The following is a 15656-nucleotide window of genomic DNA, read 5'->3' on the forward strand; positions in this document are numbered from 1 at the left end:
TCATGGATAGATAAAGCTGGGTATCATCTGCGTAACAATGAAAATTTAACAATGCTTTCTAATAATACTGCCTAAGGGAATAAAACTGGTCCTAGCACAGAACCTTGTGGAATTCCATAATTAACCTTAGTCTGTGAAGAAGACTCCCCATTTACATGAACAAATTGTAATCTATTAGATAAATATGATTCAAACCACCGCAGCACAGTGCCTTTAATACCTATGGCATGCTCTAATCTCTGTAATAAAATTTTATGGTCAACAGTATCAAAAGCAGCACTGAGGTCTAACAGAACAAGCACAGAGATGAGTCCACTGTCTGAGACCATAAGAAGATCATTTGTAACCTTCACTAATGCTGTTTCTGTACTATGATGAATTCTAAACCCTGACTGAAACTCTTCAAATAGACCATTCCTCTGCAGATGATCAGTTAGCTGTTTTACAACTACCCTTTCAAGAATTTTTGAGAGAAAAGGAAGGTTGGAGATTGGCCTATAATTAGCTAAGATAGCTGGGTCAAGTGATGGCTTTTTAAGTAATGGTTTAATTACTGCCACCTTAAAAGCCTGTGGTACATAGCCAACTAATAAAGATAGATTGATCATATTTAAGATCGAAGCATTAATTAATGGTAGGGCTTCCTTGAGCAGCCTGGTAGGAATGGGGTCTAATAGACATGTTGATGGTTTGGAGGAAGTAACTAATGAAAATAACTCAGACAGAACAATCAGAGAGAGAGTCTAACCAAATATCAGCATTACTGAAAGCAGCCAAAGATAACGATATGTCTTTGGGATGGTTATGAGTAATTTTTTTCTCTAATAGTTAAAATTTTATTAGCAAAGAAAGTCATGAAGTCATTACTAGTTAAAGTTAAAGGAATACTCAGCTCAATAGAGCTCTGACTCTTTGTCATTCTGGCTACAGTGCTGAAAAGAAACCTGGGGTTGTTCTTATTTTCTTCAATTAGTGATGAATAGTAAGATGTCCTAGCTTTACGGAGGGCTTTATTTGTAGAGCAACAGACTCTTTTTCTAGGCTAAGTGAAGATCTTCTAAATTATTGAGATGCCATTTCCTCTCCAACATACGGGTTATCTGCTTTAAGCTGCGAGTTTGTGAGTTATACCACAGAGTCAGGCACTTCTGATTTAAGGCTCTCTTTTCAGAGGAGCTACAGCATCCAAAGTTGTGCTCAATGAGGATGTAAAACTATTGATGAGATCATCTATCTCACTCAGAGTTTAGGTAGCTACTCTGCACTGTGTTGGTATATGGCATTGGAGAACATAACAAAGAAGGAATCATATCCTTAAACCTAGTTACAGCGCTTTCCGAAAGACTTTTACTGTAATGAAACTTATTCCCCACTGCTGGGTAGTCCATCAGAGTAAATGTAAATGTTATTAAGAAATGATCAGACAGAAGAGGGTTTTCAGGGAATACTGTTAAGTCTTCAAGTTCCATACCATAAGTCAGAACAAGATCTGAAGTATGGTTAAAGTGGTGGGTGGACTCATTTACATTTTGAGCGAAGCCAATTGAGTCTAATAATAGATTAAATGCAGTGTTGAGGCTGTCATTCTCAGCATCTATGTGGATGTTAAAATCGCCCACTATAATTATCTTATCTGAGCTAAGCACTAAGTCAGACAAAAGGTCTGAAAATTCACAGAGAAACTCACAGTAACGACCAGGTGGACGATCGATAAAAAAAAATAAAACTGGTTTTTGGGACTTCCAATTTGGATGGACAAGACTAAGAGTCAAGCTTTCAAATGAATTAAAGCTCTGTCTGGGTTTTTGATTAATTAATAAGCTGGAGTGAAAGATTGCTGCTAATCCTCCACCTCGACCTGTGCTACGAGCATTCTGACAGTTAGTGTGACTCGGTGGTGTTGACTCATTTAAACTAACATATTCATCCTGGTGTAACCAGGTTTCTTTAAGGCAGAATAAATCAATATGTTGATCAATTATTATATCATTTACTAACAGGGACTTACAAGAGAGAGACCTAATGTTTAATAAAGATGAATGGAAGGAAAGATGAATGCAGCAATGTACATAGACATCCTGGATGAAAACCTGCTCCAGAGCACTCTTGACCTCAGACTGGGGTGATGGTTCATCTTTCAGCAGGACAATGACCCTAAGCACACAGCCAAGATATCAAAGGAGTGGCTTCAGGACAACTCTGTGAATGTCCTTGAGTGGTCCAGTCAGAGCCTAGACCTGAATCTGACTGAAGATCTCTGGAGAGATCTGAAAATGGCTGTGCATTGATGCTCCCCATCCAACCTGATGGAGCTTGAGAGGTGCTGCAAAGAGGAATGGACCAAATTGCACAAAGATAGGTGAACCAATCCTGTGCATCATATTCAAGAAGACTTGAGGCTGTAATTGCTGCCAAAGGTGCATCAACAAAGTATTGAGCAAAGAGTGTGAATACCTATGTACAGGTGATTTCTTTTTTTAAATTATTATTATTTTTAATGTATTTGTTAAAAATTCAAAAATGTTAAAAAAAAAATGTTATCATTATGGGTTGTTGTGTGTAGAATTTTGAGGGAAAAATATATTTACTCTGTGAAGCTCTGTGAATACTTTCCGAATGCACCATAGCCTTCGAGCTGCACGAGTCATGTACAGTGAATTGTGTGCAGGTCAAAGTTAGTGCTCCATGTTAATACCTCCATCACACTAGAGGCCGAATGCTGTCCAAATGAAAATTCAACCCAATTTCTGGAGGTGTCGTAGTGCATTTGAGGATGTTGGACAGCAGCCTGAGAGCAGTCTGAAGAGTCAGCCAACTTCCTGTGACCGCCCCAAATGTTTTGCACATGTGCAACACAGTGGAAGTGCAGTCAAATTGGAAAAATATCGTATGGCAGTCCAGATGGACTCTAACTGCAATCTAAACAATCGCACAGCATCAAAATAACATTCGAAACAGTCGGATTGTGTTCAAGGGCAAGTTGCCATGGTCAGGCACATCTAATCCTGCCGGCATGTCCCGCACTGCACCCCCATGCATCCCGTTTAGGGTGCGCAAAGGAAATATTGCAGTGTGCAAAATCTGTGGCATGCAGTCATTTTATGAAGTAGACGCGAACATTGTGCAATCATACCGAAAACACTGTATGTCGCTGTGAGTCCATATGCATCACATTTGGCTGTTCAGCAGCAGGCACACCTGAACAGCCTGTCACAGCTGTAATACACATCATATGACAGATATATTGTCAGTCCACCTCATGATTTAGAAGTTCTATCAGTAATGTTATGTTTTCATGGCTGTAACAGCCCAGTCAGACAGCTGGGAACTGCGTCAGGGCGTCTCTGACCAGTGCATGCACCTGAAGGACCTGTCACAGCTGTAATAAACATATAATGCATCTTCTAAACCATTAGAAGGACTGATGATGCAACAGTTTACCAAGGCACTACAATGTATATAAAATAAGTAATCACCTTTGGAACGGCTGATGTTTCTGTGTGGATGATTCCTGACGAATTGGAGCTTTTGGATACAACTCTTTGGATCCTTACTGCTGGTTCAGATGGGGCCGGCATTTACGAGGTCTATTAGAAAAGTATCTAAAGTATCTGATTACACTGCTAAAGGAGATTTTGTAATGAAAGACGTGCGGATGGATTCGCGCGTTGGCAGGCAGCCGCTCATGGCCTGGCGCCACAGAGAAACACCTCTGTTGGAAGTGTTACGGGACAAGTTTGAACATGCCCAGCTGTTAAACAGTTTCTTGGATACTCACTCGACTGAAAACCATCGAAAGCCGCCTGAATTTTACGAATGGTTATCAACACGGAGGTGTTTCTCTGTGGCGCCGGGCCATGAGCAGCTGCCTGCCGATGCGCGAATCCGTCCGCACGTCTTTCATTACAAAATCTCCTTTAACAGTGGAATGTCCAGATAAACTGCTGATCCCGACCTCTTCTGAAGCTTCTCTGTTCTCTCACGACGTCCTGGGTCAACAAAGGCTTAAATTTGGAAGTTTTCAGCTCGAAACAGGCTGACGACGGCAGCTCGGAGCGCGGCGCGCCCTCCGGCTCCGTGGGTTGTCCTTAAAGTGACAGTAACACTCCATAATCTCTCATCAGCCCTTAAAATTTTCACCGAAAACTAGCTGAATTTCTCGAATGGTGTCCACTCGGATGTGCCTTACAGTTTCTGAAAAAATTTTGATCAAGCAAAGCGGCTTTCTCTGAGCCATTCCTAAACAATGAAAAAATAGATGGGAGGGGTGGACCACTCCTCACTCAAAGCCTGCCCACAGGCGAATGACACAACCGACAGGCGTGAAAAAACTCACGCATGCCCACGAGGGTTCAAGCTTGTCTGATGTAATCGCACGTGATTCAAATCCATATAGTTTTTGAAAAAAATAAAAAGGTCGGTTTCTTTTCTAATAGACCACGTATACACACGCTCGCCACACACACAACCACCAGACACATTGACGAATCAGTCGTGGTGGGTCTGGGTATTTGGACGGCTGTAATCCACAAATCTTATTCCATCCCAGATGTTGCACAAATTGTGTTTTTTTTTTTTTTTTTTTTTGCCATTCCCTCTGATTCAGTTTGGCTCGTGCTAATTCGTACTAAGTGTGATGGGCCTTACTGAAGGATTCATTTTCTGAAGAGAACCAGAAGCCCAGAATACCAGAATCAAACCAACATAGTCACCTGGAGCCAGAGGTGGATAATCCTGGCTTCACTGATTAAAAGTCCTGCCACATACTGTATGTGTTCCATCCACCCGCTTAAGCAGCTGATTCTAATTAGTTCAGCTCTTGAGGCTGGTAGAGTAGCTAATCATTGAAATCACCTGTTTCAGGTGCACAGGGAGAAACAATAAGAAACAATAATAATACAGTAAATAATAAACAGGGAGGACTTTTACTCACTGAAGCCGGGATTACCCACCTGTGCCTGGATCTGGAGAAGCTTCCAGAGTCAAAATCTTCATGCCAGCTACATTCAGTGTCATTCAAATTCAGTTTCCTGGAATACATGTATGTGTTTGAGGTGGATTAAAAAATTGGTTAAATATTCATGGTTGATTTTTTTTCGCACCACTAATCCATTTTATGACTTTTGCTTTTGTAATTTTTATTTATTGTCATCAGTGGGTAATTGCACAATACACATGCACAGTTCTTTGGCCTTTTTTATATTTGCTTTCGAACAAAAATGACAAAAATATTGTGACTGATAAATACATCAATGTTATATAATTAGTATTTGTGTATTGAACTTTTGTAAAGTTGTTACTTTGTTTTGTTTGTATAGTTTTATTCCCGATGAAATAATAATAATAATAATAATAATATGAAGAAGAAGAAGAAGAATGCCAAATTGTTTGGGATTGGTGGGTCCACGGTGCTGTCAGATGATCCTGTCTTCCTGGCTCTGGGTCCTCAGCCTCTAGATTACTTGAATGGTAATTTTCTCACATCTTTTGACAAACTGGAGATCCTCTTCCCATCGTTGCTCCTCAAAAACTCAGCCTTTCCTGGATACTGCTGGATACAATCACCTGATGACATCACCTCTTAAAAATATCATTATTTTTATTTTATTACTTCATTGTTAGCCCTAAAAATGCTCCATCCCAACTTCTTGGAATGTGTTTCAGGCCTCACATGCAGGAATCAATGTATCTTGACAAATGAAATGAAGTTGACCACTCCAACATAAAATATCTTCATACAATTTCATACAATAGGTATAATACAAGTACAAGGTATAGTACAGTACAAAAGGTACAACAGATCATACAATAGAAGTCAAAGAAAATGTAAGAATCACTGCATTTTTCCCATATTGTTCAAACTTTTCTGCTGTGGGGATGTACAGTGTAGTAGACAGTTGACTGATGGCAGTAATTAAGCAGACCTAACCCCAAAACACTCTCCCTGTGCCCTTCCACTGCACACTTTCCATTCATCTTGCAAGTTCACCTGAAATTGTACACAGGACACAGTACACAGGACACGGTACACAGGACACAGTACTCAGGACACAGGACACGGTACACAGGACACAGTACTCAGGACACAGGACACAGTACTCATGACACAGTACACAGGACACAGTACTCAGGGCACCGTACACAGTAGACAGGACACAGTACTCAGGACACAGGACATGGTACACAGTACACAGGACACAGTACTCAGGACACAGGACACAGTACACAGTAGACAGGACACAGTACTCAGGACACAGTACACAGGACACAGGACACAGTACAAGGGACACGGTACACAGGACACAGTACACGGGACACAGGACACAGTACTCAGGACACAGTACTCAGGACACAGTACTCAGGACATAGGACACAGTACACAGTACTCAGGACATAGGACACAGTACTCAGGACACAGTACAGAGGACACGGGACACAGAACACAGTACTCCGGACACAAGACACAGGACACAGTACTCAGGACACAGGACACAGTACATAGTACTCAGGACACAGTACACATGACACAGGACACAGTACTCAGGACACAGGACACGGTACACAGGACACAGTACTCAGGACACAGTACTCAGGACACAGGACATAGGACACAGTACACAGTACAAGGGACACAGTACACAGGACACAGGACATAGGACACAGTACACAGTACTCAGTACACAGTACAAGGGACACAGGACACAGTCCTCAGGACACGGTACACAGGACATGGTACACAGGACACGGTACACAGGACACAGTACTCAGGACATAGGACACAGTACTCAGGACACAGGACACGGTACTCAGGACATATGACACAGTACACAGGACACAGTACTCAGGACACAGTACACAGTACTCAGGACACGGTACACGGGACACAGGACACAGTACACAAGACACAGGACACAGTACGCAGGACACAGTACTCAGGACATATGACACAGGACACAGTACTCAGGACACAGTACAGAGGACACGGTACACAGGACACAGTACACGGTACACAGGACACGGTACTCAGGACACAGTACACAAGACACAGGACACAGTACTCAGGACACAGTACTCAGGACACAGTACATAGTACTCAGGACACAGGACACAGTACTCAGGACACAGTACACAGTACATAGTACTCAGGACACAGTACTCAGGACACAGGACACAGTACACAGTACTCAGGACACAGTACTCAGGACACAGGACACAGTACACAGTACTCAGGGCACAGTGCACAGGACACAGTGCACAGGACACAGTACTCAGGACACAGTACTCAGGACACAGGATATGGTACACAGGACACAGTACACGGTACACGGTACACAGTACACGGTACACAGGACACAGGACAAAGGACACAGTACACAGGACACAATACACAGTATACAGGATGCAGTACACAGGACACAGTACACAGGGCGCAGGACACAGGACACATGACACCGTACACAGTACACAGGACACACGACACAGTACACAGTACACAGGACACACGACACAGTACACAGGACACAGTACTCAGGACACAGTACACAGTACACAGGATGCAGTACGCAGTACTCAGGACACAGTACTCAGGACACAGGACACACGACACAGGACACAGTACACAAGACACAGTACACAGGACACAGCACATAGGACACACGACACAGGACACAGTACACAGGACACAGTATACAGGACACAGTATACAGGACACAGGACACAGTACACAGGACACAGTATACAGGACACAGTATACAGGACACAGGACACAGTACACAGGACACAGTATACAGTACACAGGACACAGTACACAGGACAGAGGACACAGTACACAAGACGCAGTACACAGGACACAGGACACAGTACACAGGACACACAACACAGGACACAGTACACAGGACACAGTACACAGGACACGGTACTCAGGACACAGTACTCAGGACACAGTACACAGGACACAGTACATAGTACTCAGGACACAGTACACAGGACACAGTACTCAGGATACAGGACACAGTACTCAGGACACAGGACACAGTACTCAGGACACAGTGCACAGGACACAGTGCACAGGACACGGTACTCAGGACACGGTACTCAGGACACAGGACACACGACACAGGACACAGTACACAAGACACAGTACACAGGACACAGCACATAGGACACAGGACACACGACACAGGACACAGTACACAGTATACAGTACACAGGATGCAGTACACAGGACACAGGACACAGGACACAGTACACAGTATACAGGACACAGTATACAGGACACAGGACACAGTACACAGTACAGAGGACACGGTACACAGGACACGGTACACAGGACACAGTACTCAGGACACGGTACACAGGACACGGTACACAGGACACGGTACACAGGACACAGTACTCAGGACACAGGACACAGTACTCAGGACACAGTACACAGGACTCAGGATACAGGACACAGTACTCAGGACACAGTACTCAGGACACAGTACTCAGGACACAGTACACAGGACACAGTACACAGGACACGGTACTCAGGACACAGGATATGGTACACAGGACACAGTACACGGTACACAGGACGCAGTACACAGGACATAGGACACAGGACACACGACACAGGACACAGTACACAGGACACAGTACACAAGACACAGTATACAGGACACAGTATACAGTACACAGGACACAGTATACAGGACACAGGACACAGTATACAGTACACAGTATACAGTACACAGGACAGAGGACACAGTACACAGGACACAGTACACAGGACGAAGGACACAGGACACAGTACACAGGACACACAACACAGGACACAGTAAACAGTACAGAGGACACGGTACACAGGACACAGTACACAGTACAGAGGACACGGTACACAGGACACAGTAAACAGTACAGAGGACACGGTACACAGGACACAGTACACAGTACAGAGGACACGGTACACAGGACACAGTAAACAGTACAGAGGACACGGTACACAGGACACAGTACACAGTACAGAGGACACAGTACAGAGGACACAGTACTCAGGACACAGGACACAGTACTCAGGACACAGGACACAGTACACAGGACACAGTACTCAGGATACAGGACACAGTACATAGTACTCAGTACGCAGGACACGGTACTCAGGACACAGGATATGGTACACAGGACACAGTACACGGTACACAGGATGCAGTACACAGGACACAGTACACAGGGCGCAGGACACAGGACGCAGTACGCAGTACTCAGGACACAGTACTCAGTACTCAGGACACAGGACACAGTACACAGGACACACGACACAGTACACAGTACACAAGACACAGTACACAGTACTCAGGACACAGGACACACGACACAGGACACACGACACAGTACACGGTACACAGGATGCAGTACACAGGGCGCAGGACACAGGACACAGTACTCAGGACACAGTACTCAGGACACAGGATGCAGTACACAGTACTCAGGACACAGTACTCAGGACACAGTACTCAGGACACAGTACACAGTACTCAGGACACAGTACATAGTACTCAGGACACAGGACACAGGACACAGTACACAAGACACAGTACACAAGACACAGTACACAGGACACAGCACATAGTACACAGTATACAGTACACAGGACACAGTATACAGGACACAGGACACAGGACACAGTATACAGTACACAGGACACAGGACACAGTATACAGTACACAGAACACAGTACACAGGACAGAGGACGCAGTACACAGGAGGCAGGACACAGGACGCAGGACACAGTACACAGGACACACAACACAGTACACAGGACACAGTATACAGGACACAGAATACAGTACACAGTACACAGGACACACAACACAGGACACAGTACACAGTACAGAGGACACAGTACTCAGGACACAGTACACAGGACACAGTACATAGTACTCAGGACACAGGACACAGTACACAGGACACAGTACACAGTACTCAGGACACAGTACACAGGACACGGTACTCAGGACACAGGATATGGTACACAGGACACAGTACACGGTACACAGGACACGGTACTCAGGACACAGGACACAGCACACAGGACACAGTATACAGGACACAGTATACAGGACACAGTATACAGGACAGAGGACACAGTACACAGGACACAGTACACAGGACACACAACACAGGACACAGTACACAGTATACAGGACACAGTATACAGGACACAGTATACAGGACACAGGACACAGTATACAGGACACAGTATACAGTACACAGTACACAGGACACACAACACAGTACAGAGGACACGGTACACAGGACACAGTACACAGTACAGAGGACACGGTACACAGGACACAGTACTCAGGACACAGGACACAGTACTCAGGACACAGTACACAGGACACAGTACACAGGACACAGTACTCAGTACATAGTACACAGGACACAGTACACAGGACACAGTATACAGGACACAGAATACAGTACACAGTACACAGGACACAGTACACAGGACACAGTACACAGTACAGAGGACACAGTACTCAGGACACAGTACACAGGACACAGTACATAGTACTCAGGACACAGTACACAGTACACAGTACTCAGGACACAGTACACAGGACACGGTACTCAGGACACAGGATATGGTACACAGGACACAGTACACGGTACACAGGACACGGTACTCAGGACACAGGACACAGCACACAGGACACAGTATACAGGACACAGTATACAGGACACAGTATACAGGACAGAGGACACAGTACACAGGACACAGTACACAGGACACACAACACAGGACACAGTACACAGTATACAGGACACAGTATACAGGACACAGTATACAGGACACAGTATACAGTACACAGTACACAGGACACAGTACAGAGGACACGGTACACAGGACACGGTACACAGGACACAGTACTCAGGACACAGGACACAGTACACAGGACACAGTACATAGTACTCAGGACACAGGACACAGTACTCAGGACACAGTACACAGGACATAGTACTCAGGATACAGGACACAGTACTCAGGACACAGTACACAGTACTCAGGACACAGTACACAGGACACAGTACTCAGGATACAGGACACGGTACACAGTACTCAGGACACAGTACACAGGACACAGTGTACAGGACACAGTACACAGTACACAAGACACAGTACACAGGACACAGTACTCAGGACATAGTGCTCAGGACACAGGACACAGTACTCAGGACACAGTACACAGGACACAGTACTCAGGATACAGGACACGGTACACAGTACTCAGGACACAGTACACAGGACACAGTGTACAGGACACAGGACACAGTACACAAGACACAGTACACAGGACACAGTATACAGGACACAGTACACAGGACAGAGGACACAGTATACAGGACACAGTACAGAGGACACAGGACAGAGGACACAGGACACAGTATACAGTACACAGGACACAGTACACAGGACACAGGACAGAGGACACAGTATACAGTACACAGGACACAGGACACAGTACAGAGGACACAGGACACAGTACACAGGACACAGTACACAGGACACAGTATACAGGACACAGTATACAGGACACAGGACACAGTACAGAGGACACAGGACACAGTATACAGTACACAGGACACAGTACACAGGACACAGTACACAGGACACAGGACACAGGACAGAGGACACAGGACACAGTATACAGTACACAGGACACAGTACAGAGGACACAGGACAGAGGACACAGTATACAGTACACAGGACACAGTACACAGGACACAGTATACAGTACACAGGACACTGGACACAGTACAGAGGACACAGTATACAGTACACAGGAGACAGTACACAGGACACAGTATACAGTACACAGGACACTGGACACAGTACACAGGAGACAGTACACAGGACACTGTATACAGTACACAGGACACTGGACACAGTACACAGTATACAGTACACAGGACACAGTACAGAGGACACAGTATACAGTATACAGTACACAGGACACTGGACACAGGACACAGTATACAGTACACAGGACACAGTATACAGTACACAGGACACAGTACCCGCTTACAGAAATTGCATCACCTTTGGTGAATATTGTCACCTCTTTCAGCCATTATTCTGTGTTCTTTGAAATTGTTCCTCATGCTTTTACCACTGTAACTTACCCTTGCATGAATAAATGTCATCCCACCAGATGTTTGTGTGAGTGAGAGAGAGAGAAAGAGAAGGAGAGGCAGCCTATCGCGTTTATGCTTCATCTAAACGGAGGCTGAGTCCATCAGGCATCAGGCACAGCCTCCACTGAACCACATGGAAATGAACTCAATGAGGGAAAGACAGAGAATGGTGTAATACAGTGAAAGAGAGAGAGAGAGAGAGAGAGAGAGATGGGTGGATGATGCAGAGAGATAGATGGAGGAATGGAAGGAGGGGAGGATAGTATGATTTAGCTGATAGAAGAAATCATTTACCAACGCAATTTGTCGACAAGGATCTGGGGATGTGTCGGCGTGCCAGTGCCTCAGTCACTGTGATGGATGATGGAAGTTCACTGACTCCAGCGCTCTCATTCCCTCCATCTCCATCTGCCTCAGCCTCTTTTTACTCCCTCTATTCTGTTAAACCCCAGTCGACCAAAACCTCCTTCAGCTTCATGTGCGTGTGCCGCTGTGGGTGTGAGTGCATGCTTGTGCGTGTGTGCAGGAGATGTAGTAGATGTCAGCTCTTGATTTAGGCATATTAAAAAGAGCGCTTCCAGCGCTCACTTCACACACTGCGCTGCTATTCTTTAACTTCACTGTCTTTGTGCATGGCTCAGTGATGTTCTCTGTTCGTGTGTGCGTACGTTTATTGACCTGACGGCACCATTTATCAGCTCAGATCCTTATCGATGCTGCAGAGCAGGGAGGCCTGTCGATGAGGCTCCTTGTTTCAGACTTGCCCCCGGTCAAAGCTCCACCCTGCAAACACTGTCACATTAATCATAATTGAAAGCAGGTGCACGTCAGTGTGAGGCTAATACAACTTCTTCTTCTCTGTCTTACTCATCATCTACTTCTTTTTCTTTTTTTTTTCTTTTTCTTACTCATCATGTACTTCTTCTTTTGTACTCGTATATATACATATATATGTGTGTGTGTGTATGGAAACTGTGGTAAAGTATGATTACCTTTTCTGCATGTTGAGGTTTTTGCCATTCTTGCCAAACAAAACAAAGCCAGCAGGTACTATGGTCCAGAGTGTCACATGACCATCTGTCTGTCTGGCCGATCATTTTGTCCTCATGGTCCACACTGACCCATCTGCCCACATGGGTAGTCCCAATGAGCAGCATAATCACCATAGAGACACTGAGCTGATTAGCATGTTAATCTGGCTATGGGATCAGTCACATGCAAGTCCAGACAACTTCCTGGCTTTTCGACTACTCCTTGAATGCAAACATGAATATTGAGTCTTCTTTGCAGCCAATGTTGATTTCTATCAAGCATTTTATTCCATTTTTGGGCTGCACTGTGAGACATCTTTAGATGTTGTGTCATGCTGTGAAGAGTGGAGGCAGAAACATTATTTACTTTATTTTAGACAGTGGTGCAACATGGTGGCTTAGTGGTTAGCACTGTTGCCTCACAGTAAGAAGGCCATGCGATCGATTCCCAGCTGTGTCCTTTCTGAGTGCAGTTTGCATGTTCTCCCCGTGTTTGTGTGGGTTCCCTCTGGGTGCTTCCTCCCACTTCCAAAGACATACAGGTTAGGTGGATTGGAAACTGTTTGTGTTTGTTTGTCTGTATGTGTCCCTGTAACAGACTGGCATCGTGTTCAGGTTGAATCCCGTCTCACACCCTATTGCTGCTGGGATAGGTTCCAGCCCCCGTCATCCTTAATTGGAGTAAGCAGCTTTAGAAAATGGACAGATTTTAAACAATGCAAACTGGTATTCAACAAGGACATGATCTGGGTCCTCTTCTGTGCAATGCTTGCATGGACTGGGTGTTGGGTAGGTTTGATGAAACCAGTGGCTCAGTTGCATTTGTTGATAATGACAGGTTGACTTTATTTTTCATAGACAATGTTGTGATCTTTGCAGAATCAGTGGAATCCCCGTTTGCAGTACATGAGAAACTAAGCCTCTTCAATTGTTCGATTAAGCTTTATTTATTGATTTTTCTTTTTAATTCATTGAGTGTTTCTAACAGGTTTTGTTTTGTTTTTTTGTTTTTTTTGGCTGTTGAGGAATCAAATTGTCTGTTTGTTGTCGTGTATCAAAACTAAGGTCCAGCCTTTCAATGACTGGCAAAAGTCAGCCATCAGAAGTTTAAAGCCCGTTTCACACCGGGGCCAACGTAGAGTTGCATATTGTGTCATACTGACTGCGCCCAGTTTAAAGCAGCTCTACACCGAATTTTTGCTCCCCTATGCCGCACTATGCTGAGGGCCACGCGAGGTGGATGCAATAATTCAACATGTTTAATTTTTTTGCCGTAGAGCACTGGACGCAGAAAGTGCACAGTTTTTAAGCAAGTCTACACAACACTCCACAACTGTATGTAAATCTACACAACACTGCACTACTGTACACCAAGCCTGTGCAATTCTACATGCCAGGGCGAAAAATTTTTTTATCAGTACAAACCTGGATTGATAGATTTTATTCATTCTGTTGGACTTTGCTGGCATTGAAGCTTCAAAACCACAGAAGAAGAAGAGGCGAGCCAAGCTTCCACGTTCACTCCTCGTGGGCGGATTTCATGCACAACTGCAAGGTGCAGCTCCGCTTTGCTTTCACCTCCTCCAGTTCTCTCAAGATTGCGGCAAGTTAAATAAAAAGTCCTTTCCTCACGGAAGGATCGCCAGCGAGAGGACATGTCCACCATTCCCTCCTCCTGCATGGAACGCGCGCGATTGCTGACTGCAGATCCGTGCACTCATGATTGTAGTAGGTTAATAATGTCCACTAACTCGTGGAAACAATGTCTTCTGACTTTTTTCAATGTATCAAATCCATCTGCGTGTCAGTCTGTAGTGTCATGGAGACAAACTTCTTTCTCTCTCTTTCTCTCTCTCTCCCTGCGTGCAACAATGCAGCCATGATGAGGCAGCAGCTTGTCTCCCGCTTTACCTCTGGAAATGAGAGTGCCGTTCATGTATCGTTTTGAGAACGGAGCACATTCAGTCAGAAAAAAGAAAGTGGACAGAAAAATAGCAGCAAGGGCTACATGTGTGGCAGTAAGCAACTGAAAGCAAGACTAGAAACACAACCACACGCAATCACAGCCTACACAGGGACTACGCCAAAGCTGCGCAATTTTCCAAGCGTACTCCATACGCATCAGAAGGTAACTGTATGCAAGACCAGTGTGAAAGGGGCTTAAAGGGAAAGTTTTGAACTGGTGGGGACATCCAGTTATCACTGTGGTGACGTTCATGACTGGTTCCTTAGTTTTACAGACCCAGCATTGCCTGGAAGGATCTTGTAGATTCATGAGGCTGCTATACAGAGTGTTTGGTGATGCTGAAGGGCCAAACTTTTAGTGTCCCAGAGCTTCCAGTCATACTGTATGGTGCCCAAGGACCACCCAGAGAGGACCCTTTAGCACCTGGAATGTCCAAAACATTTCTGTGGTGTGGTGATAAAGGGTACCGGCACATGCTC

At 44.9% G+C, this 15656-nt stretch overlaps 1 protein-coding gene across 1 annotated transcript; it reads left to right on the forward strand.

Annotated features, from left to right (window-relative positions):
* The first annotated feature begins 8211 nt into the window (after positions 1-8211).
* Positions 8212-9918, forward strand: LOC117531553 (dynein heavy chain). The gene is made up of 2 exons (XM_034194675.1): positions 8212-8566; positions 8918-9918. The coding sequence occupies exons 1-2, from the start codon at positions 8212-8214 to the stop codon at positions 9916-9918; spliced, it is 1356 nt and encodes a 451-aa protein (XP_034050566.1).
* Positions 9919-15656: the final 5738 nt, after the last annotated feature.

Source organism: Thalassophryne amazonica, chromosome 18 (assembly GCF_902500255.1).
Source record: "Thalassophryne amazonica chromosome 18, fThaAma1.1, whole genome shotgun sequence".
In the NCBI taxonomy this organism is placed as follows: domain Eukaryota; kingdom Metazoa; phylum Chordata; class Actinopteri; order Batrachoidiformes; family Batrachoididae; genus Thalassophryne; species Thalassophryne amazonica.

What these genes read in the sequence shown, in the direction of transcription:
- LOC117531553 (XM_034194675.1), top strand. Translation starts at nt 8,212, where the DNA reads ATGCAGTACACAGGACACAGGACACAGGACACAGTACACAGTATACAG. An exon ending in TACACAGGACACAGTACACG is followed by an intron (nt 8,567 to 8,917) that starts GTACACAGGACG and finishes CACGGTACACAG; the next exon opens with GACACAGTACACAGTACAGA.